The 23,619-nt window shown below is 26.5% G+C and overlaps 14 protein-coding genes across 14 annotated transcripts; 6 read left to right on the top strand and 8 right to left on the bottom strand.

Moving 5' to 3' along the window:
- Positions 1–470: 470 nt before the first annotated feature.
- cand_038870 (cyclin-dependent protein kinase 3) lies at positions 471–1,484 on the top strand (the record flags this gene model as incomplete). The annotated part of the gene is made up of 1 exon (XM_067214108.1): positions 471–1,484. The coding sequence occupies one exon, from the start codon at positions 471–473 to the stop codon at positions 1,482–1,484; it is 1,014 nt and encodes a 337-aa protein (XP_067066836.1).
- Positions 1,485–1,560: 76 nt separating this feature from the next.
- cand_038860 (uncharacterized protein) lies at positions 1,561–3,024 on the bottom strand (the record flags this gene model as incomplete). The annotated part of the gene is made up of 4 exons (XM_067214107.1): positions 1,561–2,430; positions 2,622–2,699; positions 2,821–2,913; positions 2,977–3,024. The coding sequence occupies 4 exons, from the start codon at positions 3,022–3,024 to the stop codon at positions 1,561–1,563; spliced, it is 1,089 nt and encodes a 362-aa protein (XP_067066835.1).
- Positions 3,025–3,259: 235 nt separating this feature from the next.
- Positions 3,260–3,697, top strand: cand_038850 (uncharacterized protein; the record flags this gene model as incomplete). The annotated part of the gene is made up of 1 exon (XM_067214106.1): positions 3,260–3,697. One exon carries the CDS (start codon positions 3,260–3,262, stop codon positions 3,695–3,697), a length of 438 nt encoding a protein of 145 aa, XP_067066834.1.
- A 40-nt stretch (positions 3,698–3,737) lies between these two features.
- cand_038840 (uncharacterized protein) lies at positions 3,738–5,660 on the bottom strand (the record flags this gene model as incomplete). The annotated part of the gene is made up of 1 exon (XM_067214105.1): positions 3,738–5,660. One exon carries the CDS (start codon positions 5,658–5,660, stop codon positions 3,738–3,740), a length of 1,923 nt encoding a protein of 640 aa, XP_067066833.1.
- Positions 5,661–6,245: 585 nt separating this feature from the next.
- On the top strand, positions 6,246–7,229 carry cand_038830 (dual specificity protein phosphatase; the record flags this gene model as incomplete). Its single annotated transcript, XM_067214104.1, has 1 exon — positions 6,246–7,229. One exon carries the CDS (start codon positions 6,246–6,248, stop codon positions 7,227–7,229), a length of 984 nt encoding a protein of 327 aa, XP_067066832.1.
- Positions 7,230–7,303: 74 nt separating this feature from the next.
- On the bottom strand, positions 7,304–8,935 carry cand_038820 (uncharacterized protein; the record flags this gene model as incomplete). The annotated part of the gene is made up of 1 exon (XM_067214103.1): positions 7,304–8,935. The coding sequence occupies one exon, from the start codon at positions 8,933–8,935 to the stop codon at positions 7,304–7,306; it is 1,632 nt and encodes a 543-aa protein (XP_067066831.1).
- A 616-nt stretch (positions 8,936–9,551) lies between these two features.
- Positions 9,552–10,523, top strand: cand_038810 (replication factor C subunit 2; the record flags this gene model as incomplete). The annotated part of the gene is made up of 1 exon (XM_067214102.1): positions 9,552–10,523. The coding sequence occupies one exon, from the start codon at positions 9,552–9,554 to the stop codon at positions 10,521–10,523; it is 972 nt and encodes a 323-aa protein (XP_067066830.1).
- Positions 10,524–10,617: 94 nt separating this feature from the next.
- cand_038800 (U1 zinc finger domain-containing protein) lies at positions 10,618–11,352 on the top strand (the record flags this gene model as incomplete). The annotated part of the gene is made up of 1 exon (XM_067214101.1): positions 10,618–11,352. One exon carries the CDS (start codon positions 10,618–10,620, stop codon positions 11,350–11,352), a length of 735 nt encoding a protein of 244 aa, XP_067066829.1.
- Positions 11,353–11,456: 104 nt separating this feature from the next.
- cand_038790 (stomatin-like protein 2) lies at positions 11,457–12,509 on the bottom strand (the record flags this gene model as incomplete). Its single annotated transcript, XM_067214100.1, has 1 exon — positions 11,457–12,509. One exon carries the CDS (start codon positions 12,507–12,509, stop codon positions 11,457–11,459), a length of 1,053 nt encoding a protein of 350 aa, XP_067066828.1.
- Positions 12,510–12,747: 238 nt separating this feature from the next.
- Positions 12,748–13,284, top strand: cand_038780 (SAP domain-containing protein; the record flags this gene model as incomplete). Its single annotated transcript, XM_067214099.1, has 1 exon — positions 12,748–13,284. One exon carries the CDS (start codon positions 12,748–12,750, stop codon positions 13,282–13,284), a length of 537 nt encoding a protein of 178 aa, XP_067066827.1.
- Positions 13,285–13,509: 225 nt separating this feature from the next.
- cand_038770 (uncharacterized protein) lies at positions 13,510–13,728 on the bottom strand (the record flags this gene model as incomplete). The annotated part of the gene is made up of 1 exon (XM_067214098.1): positions 13,510–13,728. One exon carries the CDS (start codon positions 13,726–13,728, stop codon positions 13,510–13,512), a length of 219 nt encoding a protein of 72 aa, XP_067066826.1.
- A 1,177-nt stretch (positions 13,729–14,905) lies between these two features.
- Positions 14,906–19,057, bottom strand: cand_038760 (phosphofructokinase family protein; the record flags this gene model as incomplete). The annotated part of the gene is made up of 1 exon (XM_067214097.1): positions 14,906–19,057. One exon carries the CDS (start codon positions 19,055–19,057, stop codon positions 14,906–14,908), a length of 4,152 nt encoding a protein of 1,383 aa, XP_067066825.1.
- Positions 19,058–19,836: 779 nt separating this feature from the next.
- On the bottom strand, positions 19,837–22,203 carry cand_038750 (uncharacterized protein; the record flags this gene model as incomplete). The annotated part of the gene is made up of 1 exon (XM_067214096.1): positions 19,837–22,203. The coding sequence occupies one exon, from the start codon at positions 22,201–22,203 to the stop codon at positions 19,837–19,839; it is 2,367 nt and encodes a 788-aa protein (XP_067066824.1).
- Positions 22,204–22,576: 373 nt separating this feature from the next.
- cand_038740 (uncharacterized protein) lies at positions 22,577–23,033 on the bottom strand (the record flags this gene model as incomplete). Its single annotated transcript, XM_067214095.1, has 2 exons — positions 22,577–22,762; positions 22,863–23,033. 2 exons carry the CDS (start codon positions 23,031–23,033, stop codon positions 22,577–22,579), a joined length of 357 nt encoding a protein of 118 aa, XP_067066823.1.
- Positions 23,034–23,619: the final 586 nt, after the last annotated feature.

Raw genomic sequence — 23,619 nt, 5'->3', positions numbered from 1 at the left:
TGCATGCATGCACAAAAAATATCGATTAATATTTTTCCAACAAATTTAACAAACAAGTGATTTAATCATGATTGTCACTTTAATATTAAATTGTTTTATTTTTTGATTTCCTTTTTTTCAAAAGATAAAAAAACTGCTTATAAGGGCTTGATCGGCGCTAATTCATATATGTCTACTAATTGTAGTGGGACATTTTTACTGCATTACATGAAGAGAATTTACATGGAGAATGTTAACTAATAGGCGCTTATTAGACATAAACATCATAGTACCGGTATAATACATTTTATTGCAATATAACTAGCCGGTGATTTTTACTAAAGTATTTGATTCTTTAGAGTTGTATCCTCTTACAAAAAATAGTGATCTGCATAATTCAACTCCTCTTCCTGAAAATATACAAAAAGAAGGGAATTGGTAATATTTTCAACTTGATAGTCTGTGCATCAATGTGCATAGCTATCTTATGAATGAAATTGCAACTAAATAAGGGTACTGGGTACAAAACAAAGAATATGGATATACGACCAAATAAATCAAGATGCCAAACAGATTACTCCAATACATTTAATGATATACAGGGTTTAGAAAATATGTATAGCATGATTAGGATAATAGGTGAAGGAACATATGGCATTGTTTGGGAAGGTATGAGAAAAGATACTGGGATGATGGTTGCACTAAAAAAAATAAGATTTGATAGTGATGATATATTAGATGAAGTCGGATTGCCCTCTACTGCTATAAGAGAAATTGTATTATTAAGAGAACTTAAACATAACAATATAGTCGGTTTATTAGAAGTAGCCTGTACTGGGATGCAATTATGGCTTATATTTGAATATTGTGAAACAGATTTAAGAAGATACTTAAGATTAAATAGAAAAAAAGGTATATCAATAAGTCAAGTGAAATCTCTATTATATCAATTACTAAGTGGACTAGCATATTGTCATGGACGTCGTATATTACATAGAGACTTAAAACCTCAAAATCTACTTTTAAGTGATTCTGGGAATGTGTTAAAAATAGCAGATTTTGGTTTAGCAAGAAGTTTTACACCACCATTGAAGCCAAATACACATGAAGTTGTAACATTATGGTATAGGGCACCTGAATTACTTTTAGGACAAAGGTGTTACTGTTGTAGTGTAGATCTATGGAGTGTTGGTTGTATAATGATTGAAATGCTCTCAGGTAAACCAGTATTTCCTGGAGATAGTGAAATTGATACATTATTTTATATATTTAGACTATTAGGTACACCAAGTGAAACGGTATGGCCTGGAGTAAGCAAATTACCTTGCTATAAAAACGTATTTCCTCAATGGAAAGTTAATCCCAAACTTAATCTTCATTCATTACTTCCTAATTTAGATCAGATTGGTATTGATCTTTTATTAAAATTTCTTCAATATTCTCCGCAAAAGAGAATATCAGCATATGAAGCTTTGCATCACGCCTGGTTTTCAACAAGTGAATGAAGATCCAACAGCAAAAGAGATTATCTAATATTTAGAAATAACTGAATTTTTTTTTGTAACTTTAAAAAAAAGGAATTCAATCAAAACATTCATTATAATAACATGTATCACATGTATCCTGATGTTTCAAAGTTGATGTAGAATTTTTCTCACTAGAAATTGCATTTCCAAGACAAGTATTAATTCTAGTTTTTAGCCAATATAATAGATCAAATATTTGTAGAATTTCTTTAATTTCCTCTATATCAATATTAGAAAGAACTTCAGTAAAATCCGAGTTTTCTTCTTTACTATAATTATTTACTTCATGATCTTTTTGATTCTCATCTACTGATGTTTTCAATCCTAAATATTTTGATAAATAATAAACTTCTCTATTTAAAGATGTAAATTCTTGTTTCAATAAATAAATTATTTGTTTAGCATTTTCAGTATATTTTTGGATTATCTCTTTATTGAGATAATTACTACCGTTATTTAAGAATACTTCATATCTTTGATTAAATCCAAATTCTATGCGCAAAATTTTCCTATATATCTCTTCAATATCACAATTCATTATGATTTTATCTATATATTCTATTTCATCAAATACACTCAAAATAGATGGATATTGGTCATAAATACGTTGAATTGTATAATCTAACAATGTTATATTTCCCCCATTAGTTGCATATATTGTATCCATCAATTTTATTGACCACAAAGATATATCAAGAAGCAAGTCTAGGGATCCAGATTGTCTCTTTATCATCTTGTTATAAGTGTGGATACAATCTATAAGAATACTTAATAATATAGGTAGACTTTTATTTTCACATAAGCCATTTATACCATCCTGTAGTATTATTAAATTATTCATAATTGACTCATTTTCAATTATCAAGGTATAATGTACAAATTCAATAAGTTCCATGATATTCTTTTGATATCTTATATCTACATCCTAAAAGGAAAAATTTACAGCATATATATAAAAATATTTCTAAGTTAAAGCTCATATCTTCTACTCTAAAGTTTTATATTATCTGCACATTACTTGGGAATATTAATTTCATAATTTTGTATATAATAAGATGTTAATGTATAAACATTCATTAATATTCCACTATTATTTTTGTGTATATTTCAACTTACACCGACTCTAAAATCATCATTTTCTATTAATCTAGTCAGTAGTACTACTATTTCTTGAAATTTTTCAACACTTTGATCCTAAAATATAACAATATAAATTTGTTCATTTATTAAAAAAATTCAGATTGGTAATTACTAATCTTCATACTATACCATACTATAGGCAATAAATAATTTACAAATGTAGCTCCTAACATACCTTTGGATCCAATGTAGTTGTTACTTCATCTATAAAGTTCTTATTTTGTAAATAATAAGATTTTAAATCACAATTCTTGAAAGTATCAATAGTCTACATAAAGTCAATATTATATACCACAAATATCTTAATTGATTAAGAATCAAAACAAATTACCCATACAACTTTATCCTCTCCAATATCATTTACACCTAAATCACTCATTTATATTAGTTTGTAATAATCTTAAAATTAAAGGGATGTATTATTATACTGTGTGAAAAACTAAATAGGCCTTCCCTTATAGGCGGGAGTTATGTCTAATACTATTTGAATATCACCAAAAATTATGAACATGTTTCTAATGTTTCTTCTATAAAATATACAAGCTATATTATATATATTTTATGTAATATTATATTCCAAAAAGTGCTTTGAAATGGCCTAAATTATAAATATAATGTGGACACCAAAAGTTTTTATTTCTGAAGTACAAAATAAACCATTAGAAGATGGAAATTGCTATTGGTTTCAAGGTTATATTACAGAGGAAAATCTTGAATTAAAAAATTATGCTGTAATTGATGATAGTACAGGTAGCATTCCAATTCACATATATATAGATAAGGGATGGAAAACTGACAAATATATGGAAAATATATCTGAATTTGATCATATTAAATCTGACACCAGCTACATGTATCCAATCGATCTTTATGATAAAATGGTTAAACAATTATTATGTAGAGGTAGATACATATCTGTAATATGTAAAGTAATCAATAGTAAATTCTATATAATTCATTTATCTGATTGTGTAGCAAATAATCCAGATTCTGAAACTGAATGGCTTTGTAATATACTAAAAGCAAGGTTTTTTAATCAGCTGCTAGAATAGTCAGAATTAAAATGTCTATTATTTTTGTATTATTAATTGACTAGTTGGTTGCAGCTTGGTTATTAAACTTTAGAAGTGAGTTATCAATTTTCAGCAAAATAATACTTGTATCATCAAATACTTTCCTTTTTTTCTTAATATTCTTAAGATCTTTTAAACTCTGAATACCAGCTTTTTTAAATACTTCTTTGATTAAATTCTCTATACTTTTCTGTATATCTTTACTCTTTGTAACAATATTCATAGTATCTTTAGGAGTAAGAAAATCCCATAAACCATCAGTACCAAGGATCAAATAACTTGATTTTTCTTTCTCATTATCATCATCACTATCTATATATGATAAAGTAGGGGGATATATATTTTTAAGTTTTGATAGTGCATATTCTTTAATGTATTCACCTGTGCTATTGCACTCACTTAGTGGTGGATTTAAATATTCAGATTGTATAATATTTATTGACAAAGTGTAATCTGTTTTATTATTTTGAATATTTGATATTAGCTCATATTTTTTATTAGATATCTTATTTATTTGAGTATTAGTAGTAGATTCCAATTTTTTAGTTAATTCTTGATTATACATAAATAGATGTAGCATTGGTTCAGTTCTAACATAAGGAAAACTCTGAGGGTTTTTAACATAAAATCGATTATCTGATCTACTCATTTGTATAGAATTACTTCCATTTATTAAGGAATATGAATAAGGACATGAATTTATTATTTCTTTAGAATCTGAGTTATTATCGGATATAACCTTACAATCATCTAAAGTAGGCTCATGAGTCCCAGATAAACTAGTCTGATTGACATTAATATTATTTTCATCTTTCGTCTCATCCTCTAACTTTTCCAAAATATATGAAAATACTGATTTTAGTTTAGATGATGATAAATCTTTATCCCAGTTATAATTAAAATCCATATCTTTTAATCTAAAATCTCCGATTGCTCTTGAAGGTTGTAATATACCTTTTACATAACATCCTTTATATTTTAATTCTGATAGTAATCCTAATAAATATTTTTCTTTCCATATCTTTTTGCATATAATTAAATCATCTATCTCATTTGGATGTATTTTCTCTAATCTTTTCTGTTCGATTGGATTCATTGCTGATAGTTGCTCATTCATGGGTAACCATAATCCAGTTTTATTACAAAAAACAGCCAAACAATCACCAGAATTTGCTGTCAATATACCAAAATCAGTAACTACAGATACAGTTAAGCAGGCACCAATAGATGCTAGTCTAGAAAATCCCATATTATATACAGGTTCTAATATTCTTTTTATATCATCATTTAATATCATATAAGACCTTCTTAAACATAATGATAAACACGCAATAAAGTCGGTTTCATTTAATTGTTCAAAACTAAAATTTTTATTTCCCCATAGCTGATCTATATAATCATATAACTCATTTTGAAATACATGTAAAAAATTTTTTTGCACATACTCTGCTATCTGCCAACCTCCATGACCATCAATTACTGCAGCTACAACAAATTCCCTAAATTTCCCATTTGGTAATGTCAACTTCATACGTTGTATTATTAATCTATCTTCAATTGGATCATTTGCATTTATTTGTATTGCTCCTGCAGATAAAACTGGTAAAGTCTTACAAAGCTCATCATTATCAAAAGGACCTTGGGCTCCAACAAATTCTACATTAAATTTATGCTCTTTATCTTTATTCAAAAGTAAATTTACTAACTCTTTATTTTCACCTTTTTCATTGTTATTTGATGCACATAATGCTTTAAAGTATTTATTCCCTATACAGTTATTTGCATTTAGATTCTTATATATATAAAATAATGATGTACCCCCAAATATAAAAATTAAGCTAGAAATTCCAATATTTTGATTTTTTTTATATAGTTGACGAAATCTATTGCATATATTATCAAGCTTTAAAAACGATCTTCTTGAAAAATAACTAAGTCTCATATTCAACCCCACACTACAAAATCCAGTTTTATAATTTATATATTGTGTGTAATATTTATTTTTATATTTAGATAAACAATTCACGTCTTTCTCTTTTCTTTCTATGTCATTATATATTTTTAAAACATGCGCATGTAATTACTTTTCATGAAGTGGGGGGGGGGAGGGGAGATATACCGGCACTTTATATAGCGCCAATCTACGTATATTACAAAAGCTTGTAGTTATATATTTAAAAATAAGAAATACTATATGATCATTTCCTAAATAAAGAAACAGATTAGATAATTATGATATAAATATGATTTTCGTTTATAATATCTGTTGCTTAAGTAAATAATGTGATAGCTATTAGTAATTTTATATTATTATTTTTTTAATTTAACACTTTAAATAAGGCCTTATTAAATATTTAATGGCTAATTTAAATAGAAACTTCACATAGTAACAATATGTTTGGTATTATAGTAAATATGAAGAGTGGAGAATGTAATGACAATATTAATGATATTGCGTCTAAACTAAAATGTCCAAGGCGGTCACCTTAATTGTGTGCATTAAACTTAAAATAAAGGTTTATGTAAAATGGATGCATTTCGACGCTTAATAGAAAAGAGATCATCTAGAATCTCTTCAATAGAATCAATGAATGAACCTAATCAAAATAAACAATTAGATCCCATAGCTATCCATTTTTATTATGCATCTTTAAGGATTGTTCACCAATTACGTAAAAAGCTACCAGAACCTTCAATAAATCTAAGAGTTCAGGATATATTAAGATGTTTAACCTTATTAGAGAAATGTGTTAGTAAATATGGAGCTTTAGTAACTTCTTTTAAAGAAGAGGCAATTGCTGATAGTAATAAGGAATATTTAAAAGAAACAATATATAAAACTATAAATGAGCTTGGATATAAGGAATTATTTAATAAGGAATTAGAAGCAGCAAATCAAGAGTCATTAGATTTACATAAGGCACAAAGAATAATTCCCGGAATATACTTAGGTGGTGTTGGAGTTGCAAGTGATATGGAAAAACTTAAACAATATGGTATTACGCATATTGTATCATGTATACCAAATGGATGCAGATTTCCTAAAGAATTTCAATATTTAAATATTCCACTTTCTGATAGTCCATTTGAAGACATCAGTAAATATTTTGTGTGCTCAAATGAGTTTATTAAAGATGCATTACAAAATTCAACTGTTGAAAAACCGACTTGTGTATATATTCATTGTGCAGCTGGAATAAGTCGGGCTCCTACGATATGCGCTGCATTTTTGATGAAAGAACTCAAAATAACAACTCAACAAGCTCTGAAACTTATAAAATTAGCAAGACCATACATTGCTCCAAATCCAGGTTTTTTAAATCAACTATACTCTTATTATTGTTTATTAAATAGCACGGGTCATTTATCAAATAATCAATTATTGAATACACAAATATTAGGTATAGATTTAAATTCAATTTCAGGAGTTAAATGTTCCACAATATGGAAAAGGAATATAAAAAAAAAGGATAATAATACATATCAAAATAAATCTTCAAAAACGAATTAGTAAAGTTTAAAGATAAATTGATAACAAAAATATTAAACAATTTTATCTATTACTTTTTCTAATTCCTTATATTTTTATTCTTCAAAGATTATATCTGCTGGCCTATTCTTCCAATTATTATAGCAATGAATAAATGTTGGTGGAGGATCTTGTGGCATTTTCTCTAAATATTTATTTAAACTATTGTTTTTATCAATAGTACATAATGTTTGTAAATATGAAAATAGAGAAGTTTGAAAAATAGCACCAATGCTTGGTGCAACTAATCTTCCAAATGGTTCTAGTAGTCTAATATCATTTTCTGTAAATCTTATCTTCTCCTTAAATGTTCCAATGCGATTGATAAGAACAATTAATGCAATTGCTTGGGGATTTGAGTTTAGAGTCGGTTGTGTACATGGAGATAATGATGCTGAACGTGGTGATGTACCAAGTGTATTACGGTAATTACGATCTGATTTTATAGGTGATGGTGGTAAAAATATATTTGTATTTGAAATATGTGAAGACAGAAATCCATTTACAGGGTTTGGAACTAAAATATTATTTGAATTAGTTAATTGATCATCTATATCATGTGATATTTCAAAAGATGATAATGCTGGTGATGATGATGATATTGAAGATACCCTTGGACTTGGTACAGGTAAATAAGACCAATTATCTTTTTCTGCATATATTGGAAATATTAAAGCATTATATATTGGTTTATTGTCATTAATTCTCTGTAATAATCTTAAAATATCCTCATCTTGACATTTTGAAACCCGTTCTATTCCAATTTTACATTGAGTTGTACTTTGATGGTATGTTAACAAATCCACAAATATATTTTCATAGCAAGGTATAGATGAAGATTCATTTTCAATATTCGTCAATTGAATAATTAGGGGATGTTTTGACTCAATTATTTGATATATAATATCATCATTATCATAATTATATACAATATCACTCCCAGTATCAGAAACAAGCGATATTATTTGTTGTCTATCTGGAATACCAATTAATGCAATACAATGTTCAGATTCAATAATTTCCTGTGCATGGATACATAATGTAAATAAATTAGATTGTAATCCTAAATCTTGACGTAATGATTGCATTAGTGTAAGCAGATTATCAGCACGTTCTTTAGTACTTAAGATTTCTTTGTATATTTCACAATTTTTAATACAACTTAAAGATATCCTCGATATATATTGAAGAATTATCTCATCATCTTCATCAAATAATATTAAGTCACTTGATATATTTGTTTTATTATCAAGAACTACATCACAATCTATAAATTGTTTATCAATTGCCTCAATAATACCAAAAAGAGTTCCATCATAATAATTATTATTTTCTAGTATAGGTACATAAAGAATACTTTTCATAACCCTTAAATTGAATATACCATCATGTATAATATTTTGAGTAGTCTCAATTTGCTCACTTATTTTAGTTGTAAGGATTTTATGTAACATACCTGTAGATGATTTAATACAATTTCTTGTATCATAACTAAAATAAAAAACATCATTTTTATGATCATATATATATATATTGCATTTTCTGCAGTTTAATAATTTCTCACATGACTTTGTTATATTCTGAATAGTTATGTTTAGATCTAAAGATGAATTAATAATTTCACAAGCATTAATAATAGATATAAGTTTATCAGATTTTAATTTACACATTGCAGTTTTAGATTCCATAAATAAATTATTGAAATAAAATAAAAAAATTTATTTGTACTTTTTAAAATAAAGATATTGTTACTTGTATGTATATAATAAGATGCGCTAGCTCTTTAGGGGGAACTTAATTACTCAGTAAACTTAAATAGTGGCGTCAATTTTTAAATATCACTCTATTTAATACTATAGTTTACTACATTGTAAATTTTACTCTATATTATTTTATATAAATCTAAAAATTTTTCTTTTTATTTCTGTCTAAACTAATAAACCATGTCTTACATGTATATTTTGCTTAGTCATGTCTTATACGGTTTTCATATTCAATATTTTAATCAGTTATAAAAAAGTTATTAAACATTTAAGTTACTCTAAAATATTGTATAGCCCACTTCTTTGTTATTATATATCTTGTTATTTATATATAATACTTATTTCTTAATTTAGTTCCTAAAATAACACCTTAAAGAAAACTTTCCCGCTATTTTTTATTGCGCCAAAATATCTCAAGTGTGAGATTTCAAATTATTGTGATCTCCACTATAATAAAAAAGTTATCCTGTAGCTGCCTTACATATTTAATTGTGATATATAATTAGTTATTATCTATTTTGGGGGAAATTATAAGAGAAATATGAATACATCTATATGGATTGAGAAGTATAGGCCTAAAATATTAGACGACATGGTTGGTAACGAGGAGGTCTTAATACGTTTGAAAGTATTAGCAAAACAAGGTAATATGCCAAATTTACTTTTATCTGGACCTCCTGGAACTGGGAAGACAACGAGTATTCATTGTTTAGCTGCTGAATTACTAGGCCCAAAATTCAATAGAGCTGTATTAGAATTAAATGCCTCAGACGATAGGGGAATAGATGTTGTTAGAGATCGTATAAAATCATTTGCAAAAGAAAAAATAGACTTACCCTTTGGTAGACATAAAATTGTCATTTTAGATGAAGTAGATAGTATGACAGATACAGCTCAGCAAGCATTAAGACGCCTAATGGAAGTATATTCAGATAGTACTAGATTTGCTTTAGCCTGCAATCAATCGACTAAAATTATTGAACCAATACAAAGTCGTTGTGCTATAATTAGATATTCGAAATTAAGTGATGAACAAATTAGAGAGAGACTATTTGATATTATAAAATTTGAAAATATACCATATATTGACTCTGGAATTGAGACATTAATATTTACTGCTGATGGAGATATGAGAATAGCAATAAATAACTTGCAAGCTACATATAATGGATTTACTTTAATATCTAAGGATAATGTACTAAAGATATCTGATATCCCATCTCCTGAGAAAATAAAATCTATACTAGATGCATGTGTTAAATCTAACTGGAGATTAGCTCATAGTATTGCTGAAGAATTATACTCAAGTGGATATTCACCACTTGATATTGTAATTACTATGCGGAATGTTTTAAAACGCTATCAATTACAAGAAACTCTTATTTTGGAATATCTTAAAGAAGTTGGTAGATGTCACTTTGTGATGCTAGATGGATGTAGCACGGAATTACAACTTGACAAATTATTAGGACAACTTTGTTTAGCCTCTGCTACTTATGAAACCACCCGGTAGAAATTGACTTGTCAAACCCCGCTAGAAATGAAATAATACCTTAATAAATTTCTTTAATGACTTTTCTTATATAAAGTAAAAAAGATTTTATTGAATGATAGAAAATAAAATATCTAATAACAGATATTATTGTAATATATGTAAAATTTGGATTGCAAACCATCCTGTAAATATCAGACATCATGAAGATGGTATAAGGCACAAGCGTAACCAACAGAAACTTCTAAGAAATGAGAAGTATAAAGCTAAACAAGACAAAATAAAGGATTATATGATACAAGAGGAACTAAAAAAGATGGAAAATCCTAATTATATTTCAAAAAGTGATATTAAACAAACTACAAGTTTGTCACCGAACTTATTAAAAATATGGACAAATAAGAGTGAGAACCCATTTATAAAGAATATTAATGAACAAATAAATGATACGACTTCATGTAGAGTAAAACGTAAATTTGAGGGACATAAAAATACAATCCCCACAAAACGGAATCCTTTTCTATTAAACAAAGCTATTGATGATATTAATAAATCTAGTGCATCTATAGGAAAGTGGGAAGAAGTTACTCCAGGGGAGTCTATATATAAAAGTATTACGGAAGAAATATATTCAGATGTTGAGGTGCAATATAAAGAGTTAGATTCTGATTTAAGGCTATTTAATAAAGAACCGGAACTAGATAATAAAATACATGATATAAATGTAGTAACCCCGTCCATGGGTATCGAGACGGAAGACACAAGGCGGAAAGATAAGTATATTATTAATGAGCCTATCAAGATCAGATTTAAAAAGAAAGATATCTCTAATAAAGTATTTATAGCATAGAATATACTAAGTAATAAAGCAATATATTATCTTTGATCTTTAGAAATTCATTCTTGCACTTTATAATTAATTTGTGTAATATGTAATATATAGAATATCATGTGTTATTGGGCAACATTATTAGATTGATTATTTAACTTAGAATATATAGCGAGTGATTGAGAAATCATTCCAGGTATATCAGATATATTTGATGGCACAATAATTGTAGAGTTATTATTTTTCGCAAGATTTCCGAATGCTTGTATATATTGTTGAGCTAAGTATAACTTGGATGCCTCATCATTACTAAGAAGTTTTCCAATTGTCTCAATTGACTTTGAGATAGCTAAAGTTTTTTCATTTAATGCCTTAGCTTCACCTATAGCATGTAATATATCACTTTCCTTCTTACCAAAAGCTAAATTTATTCGACTCTCTCTCTCACCTTCACTAATTAAAATATCAGCTCGTTTCTTTCTTTCTGCTTCTGCTTGCCTCTCCATAGCATTTTTTATGCTAGTGGGTAGTATTATATCACGTATTTCATATCTCATACATTTAATCCCCCAGTTAATTTGAGCTGCCTCATTTATAGCCTTAACAATAAATTTGTTAAGATTATCACGCTCTAAAAATGTTGAGTCAAGGGAAAGTTTGCCTAATTCCGACCTCATTGTTGTTTGTGCTAACTGCACTATTGCAAAATAAGGATTATCTACTCCATAACTAGTTGCATGTGGATTTTCCACTTTAATATATAATACACCATCAATTTGAATAGTCACATTATCTTTTGTAATAGCTGTTTGATTAGGTATTAGAATTGCCTCTTCTTTAAGAGAATGTACATATGCTATCTTATCAACAAATGGAATAAGCCAATTTAAACCAGAATTTAATATTCTATTAAATCTACCAAACCTCTCAATAACAAGAGCTATTTGTTCTGGAACAATTACAAGTCCAAAATGATGATTATAAAATCTATACAGTCGATTATCATGAGATGAATTTACATTTGGTTTAGTTAAACTAGTGGTTATACTTTTATATGAATTATAAGTAGATTTATTTGTTTGCCAAGTTCTGGTAGATAACTTATATAAAGGTGATAAGCAGACTGATGTTAGGTAATATGGAATACTATTTAATCTCTTTAGTTTAAATAATACCATAGAAGAAAATTCTTAAATAATCCATTACTGCACACAATTAAATATTTGGTAAATTTTCTTAATTTATTGTAGACACTAGAAAAAGTGAATATAGAAAATTAAGACTATAAAATAAAGATTAGCAAATTCTACAGCTATAGCACTAAACCTTATAGACGAGATTATTTGAAACTTGCGCCAATAGTGATTTATTTACTCTTTCTGAAAATATTATTATTAATTAGTCTAGGTTAGCTTGATGAACTACAACTTACTGAAGATTGATGACCTAAAAGAGCTACTTCGTGAACGTGGCTTATCAGTCACTGGTAGGAAACAGCAACTTATTGATGCATTGATAGAGTACGATGCTAAATTGGAAGCACTAAACAACGATCCCATAGATATAATAGAAGAAGGCAGTATGGAGAAAGAGTGTTCAGTAATACCTAGTATAGATAATAATCACATTAAATCTAATAAAAGTGAGGGGAAGGTGTCTATATATTCAATTCAATCACTTTCAGAGAAAGAACGTATTGAATTAAGAAAACAAAAATTTGGTACAACACTCACTATAGAATCAGAACCTGAAAGACGCTTAGCACGGATTAAACGATTTGGTACAAATATTGAAGATGATAAAAAGTTATTAAGAGCTGCTCGCTTTGGAATTAGAACAGAACTAGACAAAATAGAATATCGAAAAAAAAGATTCGGTAGTACATCAAACATAATAAATATTGATCACAAAAAAAAGATTGAAGCTAGGAAATTACGCTTTGGACTAAAATGACAGTAAGGGAAACCTATAGAGAAAGGAACTTCAATTAAGAGGAGTTTATCATTATATTTAGACCAATAAATAATAAACAGAGATTAAGTGAATAAATAAACACAATAGCATATTACTTCTAAGATATAGTGAATATATACTAACAAATTAACCAAAATAATATATTACTTATTTCTGCTCCCCACTGCAATTACACTATAAAGAGACAATACCAGTGCACCTAACTTATCTATATAAAATAGTCATAAAACCCATTAATATGCATGAAATAGACACATATGGACTAAGTCTATCTCCTATAACTGCCATCTTGCCAAGAATACCAAGGAATCCAGCTTTCTTATTGTCAATTAAACTTGGAATCTTTGGTCTAAGATATGAGCAAGTGCATATACATAAAAGAACCACTACAAGCATACTTTGAAAGTTAAATAAAGCCGACATATCTAATATTTTCGTTTTTTTCTCTTCTGGCCGCTATATCACTTGCACTCTATTACCCACTTTACAATATAAAAAAGTTATGTGGTGCAAAAAAACTATATGGGTAACAAATATTAAACACTGCAAATAGGCGCATAAATGATGTAAACTAAATCGTCTCAAAATGAGCCCAACTTTTATGTCTGGCGGCCATTTTCAGAACCATCATAACAAAGTGAAATAAAGAAGCCCTCAATAGAAATTCTAAAACTGTACAACAACAGACTGGCTGGGATAACGCCCAGTTGTAACCAAGTGGAGTCACTAAGGATGTAGGATAGATGAAGAGATACACTGACGGCGACAGTCCCACACTAAAGAATGACATAGCTGCCCATCGCAAGGCTGTAGTCTCTAGAGGTGTACAGATGGAGATCAGTATATCTTGTGAGATAATGAAGCTCGTACCGCCGGAGGCTGGAAACAGAACACGGATAAGAGCTCGCTGTAGTACAGTGTGAGGATAACAGTAGTGTCAATAGGGGGGTTGCACCGCATGAGACGGGCATCAAGACTACATCCGAACTTTTTAATAAAATTTAATTAATATATTGTAATATGATAGTTACTAGACATTAGTTATGAAGTTTCCCTACTACAAAAGGAGGATCAACAAACAAAACATACAAATTAAACTATAGATCTATGTAATTTAATACAATCTAACTTAATGCACACATGCTAACATAACTCTAATTATCTTAATAAAAATTTACCAGGACTACTGATTCATATCCAAAAAGTAGCTTCTGCAAACATACCTTTGTAAACATTATTATAAAGCCAATACAGAAATAATTCATTTACTAAAATAAAGATAGAAATCCACATTTTCAAACAATAATAAAGTTACCTTGATTAAACTTTATTAGAAAACTCTTAGGACAATGTCCGACATATTTAGAAACGGATCAACAGAGTTTAATTCAAATATATATCTAAATATTAATTTTTATATAAGAGAATACTTGACAGCAGAATAAAATTTCCTTTTAATTTAGAATTATAACTTTTTTTATATTACATAATTTCATTCTTGCCTTATTAATAACATACAAGAAATACAAAAGTAATTATATCTAAATAGTTTATATTTGATATAATATAAATAAGTTTATAAGAAGTTTTATTAATTAACTCAATTAATTATGCTTGATTTTGTGCAATCAATATTTGGTAAATCAGTAATTAGGCTAGTCCCATTATATGATATGGGACAAGAGCTACTAGTTGTTTTTGTCATTAAATTAGATTGACTTGATGTATCATTAATTCTTTTTCTTTTTGAATGAGTAGATTGTATATTGATAAATGATTGTACACTTCTTAATAAACAAATAGTAGTTTCAAGTATAGTATTGTTAATACCAAATGAACATGAGTTCTTGATACTTCTAGTTAAATCATCTAATTCCTGTAACATTTTCACATAGTAAAATTCTTCCTCAAATAGGGTTCTATTAATTATATATTTACTAGATCCATAATATTGTACAGGCCCAGGATTTATATAAACATTATTTAATTCCCACTTTTCAATTGCATTAAGAAATAATTTATAAGGTTTCGAACAAATCATATCAATTTGATTATTTCTACATGATAAATGTACTTTTGTCATTAATGAATTATTATAAATATTGCCACCTTTATTTACTTGTTTAACATTACTAGAATTAGAATTTCTCTTATTTACAATCATCATCATCATTTTTTCGATATTATCTTTCATATTTAAATGCAATAAACTAGTAAGTGGTATTGCATAAAAGTACCAATCCTCAATTTTACTACAGATGCCTTTAATACCAGTCATATAACCACCAATTAAGTTCTTCTCAATAATCTTCCCAGCTAATTTACCATTCAAATATCCTAAGTTACAATCTAATTCTGTAGGAACTGTTGAGGAAACTTGATACCCAAAATTGAAACATACATAGCTGAAATTCCCTTTATAAATTCCTTGTGTTTTACGATATATTAATTCTTCATTTACAAGTTGAGCTATTATAAGTTCAGTAGGTACATCCTCAATTAATGGACAAGTTTCAATCTTTCTAATTAATTTTTCTTCAACCTTTTTAAATATTGATTTAAAATCTTCAATCACAGAAATTTCATTACTTGTTAAATTACTTAATTTGCTTATATTTTTTATTGAATCTTGATTAGCTGTTAAATTAGTTTTAACTTTATAATTCCCTTCTTCATTATTATCGTACTGATCTACAGCCAATTTTTCAAAAATAAGTCTTCTATATTCTTTAGTAGGGTATACCTGATCTAATATACCTTCAGATATAATGATTCCTCCAAAACTATCTCCTATATTATTCCTTAGACATATTATATCACATATCTCTGTGATAATATCATCTAATGTAACTTCCATTATACCAGATTCAACATACTTGCATTCACTACTAGAGTATCTTTCCGGAATAACAACAATATTTGGGTGAGTTTGTAGACTTGTCTCAAGTACTAGATTTGAAGTTTTTGAACCAATAAGTTTCATAAAATACCAGTATTTTGTAGCAGATGCTGCATCTATAAGAAGATTTCCAACAAGTGTTGAACAGTTATGAGTAACAGTATCAAATCCAATACATGTATCAATCATTGGATTCTTAACATTATTTTCCAGGCTTGTTGGTATTGTAACAATACATGTTTTATTATAATTTATTCTACAAAGATTTTCAGTTAAATATGAAGCTATTGTTATAGCATCTGAATCTCCTAATACAACAAGCCCACTCATATTATAATAATCAAAAACTTTCCATATATCATCCATTAATATATTTTCAAAGGGAGCCCATACACTTCTGTTAAATTTCTCATCATCTTTTTCTTCTATATTGTCAGATCCTTCATTATATTGTAAATTTAGTGCTACTGGTTCATATTTAGAACAAGGAAATTGACATCCACCATTATTTAACAAATATGAATATATTTCTCTTGTTGATTCATCTAAATTTACTACATAACCTTTTCCACTATATAATGAATCAATAGAGTTAAATATTACTATTTTATTGAGATTTATAAAATTATCTAAAATACCATTAATTACATTTTGAGTACCTGGAGGTTGACAGAGTCCTATTAAAAGAAATCCAATACAATAAGGCGAATTTGATGATGGAGAAGGAGGTATCGAGTATCCAGAACCAAAATCACACACATTAGATCCTACATTTGTATTTGTAAAGTTTAAAGAATTAATAATACTTTGCGGAGTTGATGTAGATTGACTATTATTGATTATATTCAAAGAATTGCTAAATTGTGAAATCTGATTTGTTAAAAGGTTACCATTATTTCTAATTAAGTCATTATCTTCACAAAATACTAGAGTTTTATTATTTGTTTTATTTAACTGAAAAGGAAGTTTAGATAATAGTAGAGATGTCACATCAGTATCACTTGAAAAATATTCTTCTTCAGTACATATTGTTTTAGATGAAAGTAATGAAGGAGTTAATAATATCTCTTTGCATCTATACATTTGCAAAGGACTTACACAACCTATACTTGTTATTTGATTACCATCTTTATTTGGTATAGGAAGTAAATCTTCAATTTTAGGATGACAAATCATATAATTTGATATATCTGCTAAAGGACCATCAAATTGAATAGGACCAGGATTTCTATAATAATCAATAACCTTCCAATGTTCTCTAACTTTTGAAAACAAATTAAATAAAACCCCATCTAATTCAACAAGATACTTCTTTATTACAGGTACTGACTTCCCCTTCCTTACTTCTATATTCATCATATTTATTAAAGGACAACCAGCTGGAATCCATAATTTAGGATGCTCATGTAAATTCCTTATAATTGCCATATAACCTGTACAACGATTATCAATTAAAGCTCCTGCAGCATGACCCAAGGCATAACAATAATTAGAATCAAAATTTGAAGGTAATGCACAACGTCCTTCATATCCTAAATAATGAGTTTTAGCATTATTAAGTAAATATTCCTTTCCTATCTCTTTAAGTTTTGTAATTGTAAGATGTACAAGAAGATCTTCAGTAGCTATTTTTGCTACTTGAACATTACCATGAGGATCACGTTCTAAAAGTAGCTGATTTTGAACTTCTGGAGGTAATTCTTGAAATAAATTCCTCGCTTCATTAGATAGACGAGAAATTATTTGTTCTTTATTCGTATCAATTAATAATGCACTATTAAACTCTTTTATTAAAACTTCAAATTCAGGTATAAATTCAATCAAACCTTCTGGTAATAAAACTATCCCAAATTTTTTATCCATAGATTCTCTAAGTAAAATCATTTCTACTATCTCATCTATAATTGACATTAATGACCTATTTTTTTCTTTTATTTCTTCTCCAATAAATGTTAAATTTGGATGTGTTTGTAGGGCACATTCTAATGTTATATGAGATGCTGATCTTCCCATTAATCTTACAAAGTGATATCTATCTCGTTTAGTTAATAAACTTGTCATTATACTACCAATTTCTTCACAATAAACCTTAGTAGCAGTATCATAACCAAATGATGTTTCAATTACTTCATTCTTCAAGTCACCATCAATAGTTTTAGGACATCCAATAACTACAATATTAGATCCTTCTTTTTTAAAATATTCAGCTAATATTGCAGCATTTGTATTAGAATCATCTCCTCCAATTATAATTAAACCATTTAATTGAAGTTTTTCGCATACATTTAATGATGCTTGCATTTGTTCCTCAGTTTCAATTTTATGACGACCTGAGCATATTATATTAAAACCTCCTTGATTACGAAATTGGGACATTATTAATTCTTCTTTTAATTCTATATATCTTTCAGTATAAACTCCTTCAGGACCTCCTAGAAATCCAAATAATTGACTACTAGGATTACATACTTTTATATATGACATTATTCCAGCAATTACATTATGACCTCCAGCTGCTTGACCTCCAGAAAGAACCACTCCTACTCTTCTAGCTGGGTAATGTTGCCAGGTAGATTCAGAAATAGCTCTTAACTCTACAAATTTACTTCCAATTGTCATAGGAAAAAAGGATGAAAAGTGGTTATATTTTACTTTATTTAATTCATTTCCAAAATTATCTACTTCCACAGCTTTAACTGGAGAGCGAAGTATATTTGGTAAACAAGGATCCCACTTTCTTCTTATTTTTTGAAAGCATGATACACTTTCTAGTAATCCTGTAGAAGATAAAGATGCATTATCTTTTATATCTCCCTTTGTTCTTTTTAATTCTATAGGAGATTGGACTAGCATCTGCGGTTCTAAAACTGATAATTTTTATAATATTAATAATTAGTATTAATTCCAAATAAAGCCTTTATATAATTTTACCGATAAAGAAATATATACTTCAATACTTGTAGGAATATTTTCGTTAATTAACCCTTATATTAGAAAAATAAAGAAAATCCAGTTATTTAGATTATATTTTTCTTTGAACCTTAATAAATATTATTGAAAAATATATAATTCTTATAAGTATTCAAAATATAGCCACACCTATTTTATTAAAATCTCCACTTGGGTCTATAAAATTCTTAATTTATATTTTATTATATTTCTTTTAAAGATCACTAAATTGCACACATCCTATTTCAACTATCAGTACAATGATTACTCGGAATAGGGTCAGACCCAACAAGGCGGCAATACTTATTTCATTTGGCGCCACAACACAATAATTTAATCTCTTATTAAAGTCTAGAAAAAAGTATAATTCTTATAAGTTTTAAAGTAACTTCTTGGGTTATTCTAATATATATATATCTTATACACTTTTGTAAAAGAAATATCATATAGTATATATACTAAAGAAAAAAAAAGGAAATTAATAAAGAATAAGTTTAGTTAATTTTACGATTTCTTCTAAATAAAAATAATATACACAACTTATTTAATATATGAGTAGATTATATTGTATTACTTAAAATAATATATTGCAAATCCTATACTAATAACAATATCCAATCTTATTTTTCTTTCTATAGTACCATTTTTTTGGTAAATTGTTTAAAATAAATTTTAGCTCCTACTTAAATATGTAATAAATCTTCTATTTCTTGTACATTATATCTTAATATATCAGTTCTACTTGGCCATATTGAAGATATCTTTTTATATAAATGTTCATATTGTTTAGTAATATTTAGTAAAAGTTCCATATTAATCTTTGATTTTATTGAATTATCCAATATTTTATCTATATTTGGAAATGGGATAATTCCAAAACGTAATATAGTATCATAAAAATTATCTAATATAACTTGAGAAAGAATTAATAATGGTTCCTCTGTTGAATTAAAATTATTACTATTATAAATATTACTGTCAGGTTGAGATGATAATTCTTCAAATAATTCTTTAAAACGATATCTATCCATAAATTCTTCCATTGAAAACTTTACTAATTGTTCCATTTCTTGCATAATTAATTGATTAGAAATATCAATATACATTTTTATAAATGATAATTGTTGTTCATAATTCTTCATTAAAAGTTGACATTTAGCAATATTATTTATTCTAATTAAGCATGTTGAGATTGATTTATATGTAGTTGTTGCTGTACATATAGCATTAAACATTGGATTAATAAATGAATCAATCATAGAAGAAATTGTTTCATTAAATTTCATTGGTTCACTATCTTCTTGAATTTTTATATCTGAAATATGACAAAAATTTGGAACTTTAGTTCTTTCTTGACTCTTTTTTAATAAAGAATCATCTGCTAATATACTAAGTATATCATTAAGTAAAGTACACCATTCAAGTACAATTATTGAAATTGTACAATCATTTGTAATTAAACTTGATAAATTATTTGATAAATATTCACGTATAATACTTGAATATACATAAAATTGAGCAATTGCTTCATCTTTAACATCACAAAGACGTTGTATAAAGTGAGGAAATTGTATTATTGTGTTTAAATTAGCAAAATTAGGTACTAATTTATATAATGGTTTAAATATTAATATATAATAATCAATTAATTGTGCAATCTTTAAAACAATAGTAATTCCAAGTTTTAATGAAGTTAAACTACCAACATTAAATGTAATAGAACCACTTCTCTGTTTATGATGGAATTGACGTAAAATTCCACGTATACTATTAGAAAATGGAATACATAATACTGAAGTAATATTATCTAATATATTATATGCTAATAATGTCTCACTTTTATTCATATTATCATTATTAATATCTTGTATTTCAATCATAGATTTTCTTTTATATTCAAAAGTACATGTATCATCATATTTATAATGTAAGCATCTTATTAAAAATTCAACTTCTATATTAATTCCACATATATCAATCCATTCAAATAATGATGATAAATAATCAATAATATTTATATCATAATCTGAATCTATATTTGTAATACCATGTCTAAGAATTACATTAAATCTATAATCCAATAATTTAGATCTTAAATTTTGTATATTAATTAATATCAAATTATGTGAATCTTTATGATATAAATATAAAAGTTCCATTATTTTAGAAAATATATCCTCTTCAAATAAATCATTTATATTATCATCATATTTATCTGTTCCCTTCTTAATATTTGTATTAATAGGTATTAATTCTATATAATCAATTACTATCTTTACAATTTCATCAACTAATTGGAATCTGTTTGATTCAATATCTAAAATCATTTTATTTAAATTTATTAATGCTTGTGATAATATTGCTGGTGATATAGATATAGGTATATTTGATTTATTTAAAATATTATCTTCATTTTTATTATTAACTAATTTCTCCATTGATATATCATTAGATAAATATTCTTTAAATATATTAATTAATTTTCTTGAATTTGATTCACTAACTAAACATTTCTTATATATTGTATATAAAGAATGTAAAATATCTTCTTTTGACTGCATTTGTAATTTTATATTCTTAATATTACCACTAATTGATGAACTTAATCTTGATAATAATGAATTACATATATTTTGTTTTATTGTTATCTTTTCAATATCATCTTCTATATTTTTAAATTCAGATAATAATGGATATATAATTTCATGCCATGATGTTGTTGATTTTATTATTGTATCTCTAAATAATTTTTCAATTCCATCTAATTTTATATTAAGGGATCTAGTATTATCTATAAGTGGTTTTAAAGACTCCATACATTCTTTTATTTGCATTAGACGATATTTATCAATAATATTACAAGTAGATCTCCACTTTACCTGTTCACTAGATAATAACTCACATAATAAATCTTTAGATATAGAATTTGAAGAATTTTCTATTTCTTCTAGATAATGTAATATATTAAGAAATTCTTCATTCTCGTCAAATTTTAAGTTTAATATTCTTTGTAATTTTTTTTTTAAAGGATGTATAGATGACTTTTCCATTATAACAAAATACTACAATTAATTCAATCTAATTCCCATTTTATTTTTAATATAAAAAATCCCAATCCTATTATTAAATGTTAAAAAGATATAAATTAAAAGTAAGAAAAACAAATTCAATTAGGGGGGATCAATTAGCGGTATACTAATATTTGAAATAATATTGGCGGTATAGAAAAAAAAATAGTGCTTAAATTATTAGGAATAGTAATATTTTATTATTAAATAAGAAAGAAAAAGAAGTTAACATTAACTACTTCTAATTTAAATATATAATTAAAAAAGAAATTTTATATTCCTGGTGGTATAATTTAAAATATATTAATATAGAGGTCAATTGTATCTAAACTAATTGTTTTATTAATAATCCTAATTATAAACGCATAAATTTTTTAAAGGAATTCTGAAATTCAGAAAAATCCAACATTAATGATTCAATAGTCTTATTCAAATTACCATTATTAACCTTCAAAGTATTTTCGGCATCAATTAGGGATATATCGAAAAGTCCTGAAATGACCTTTATATCCTCAGGTAGGATTTTAGTATTTGATGAATTCTATAATTTTTTAAGAGAGAGATTTATAGTTAATATAATTAGTTAATAACAAAGTAAATGGTACAAAATAATTATTATAAGTTATATACTAAAGACATACCTCTATATCTTTTTCAAATGCTTTAATAGCAGCCTTTAAAGATGTTTCTACTTTAGATGAGTCAAATGATTCAGATATTGTATCATTTGAAATATTAAGATCATCCAATTGCTTTTTAGTATTTTCTCTTTCACAATTCTTAACTTCTCTTACCTGGGAATTAGATTCCATAATTGAAGATGAGAATAACTTCTTAATATTAAAGATATTAGAAATTATATACTTTAATATTAAGGCGCTTAGGCGCCGAATTTTTTTCTATTAATTATATATTTTTGAAAATAATATCCGTTATTATTATATTTTTGGTATTTTATTATAATAAATTGAAAACTTTAATATAGTATTAATGGGAATTAATTATCTTGTTAACTATTACTAATATAACCTTCAAGATACATTTTTATTTATAAATATACTAAAATTACTTAATATATTGCTAAATTTATGCTGAAATATTTTAAATAAATGGAACTTTTATATTATAAATGAATGATAACGTTATTATTAAGATATTACTTGGTATTTACCAGGAAATCTATCAATTATTGAAATTATACAATGATAATAATATTTGGGAACTTATGATTTGCTAAATATATGTAACCTAATAATGACAAGGTTTTTTTTTTTATAGTTTAGATTTTATAATTTTATATATATTGGAAATTTTTAAATTTAATATATTGGAGTTTGTTTATTTATTTATTTATATATACATGAGCGAATATTAGGACTTTTTTTTTTTTTTCTTTTT

The sequence above is a fragment of the Cryptosporidium andersoni genome (assembly GCF_001865355.1).
Source record: "Cryptosporidium andersoni isolate 30847 chromosome Unknown contig_1, whole genome shotgun sequence".
NCBI lineage: Eukaryota > Apicomplexa > Conoidasida > Eucoccidiorida > Cryptosporidiidae > Cryptosporidium > Cryptosporidium andersoni.
Note: the sequence above shows the minus strand (reverse complement) of the source record. Positions and strands in the feature narration are given on the sequence as shown.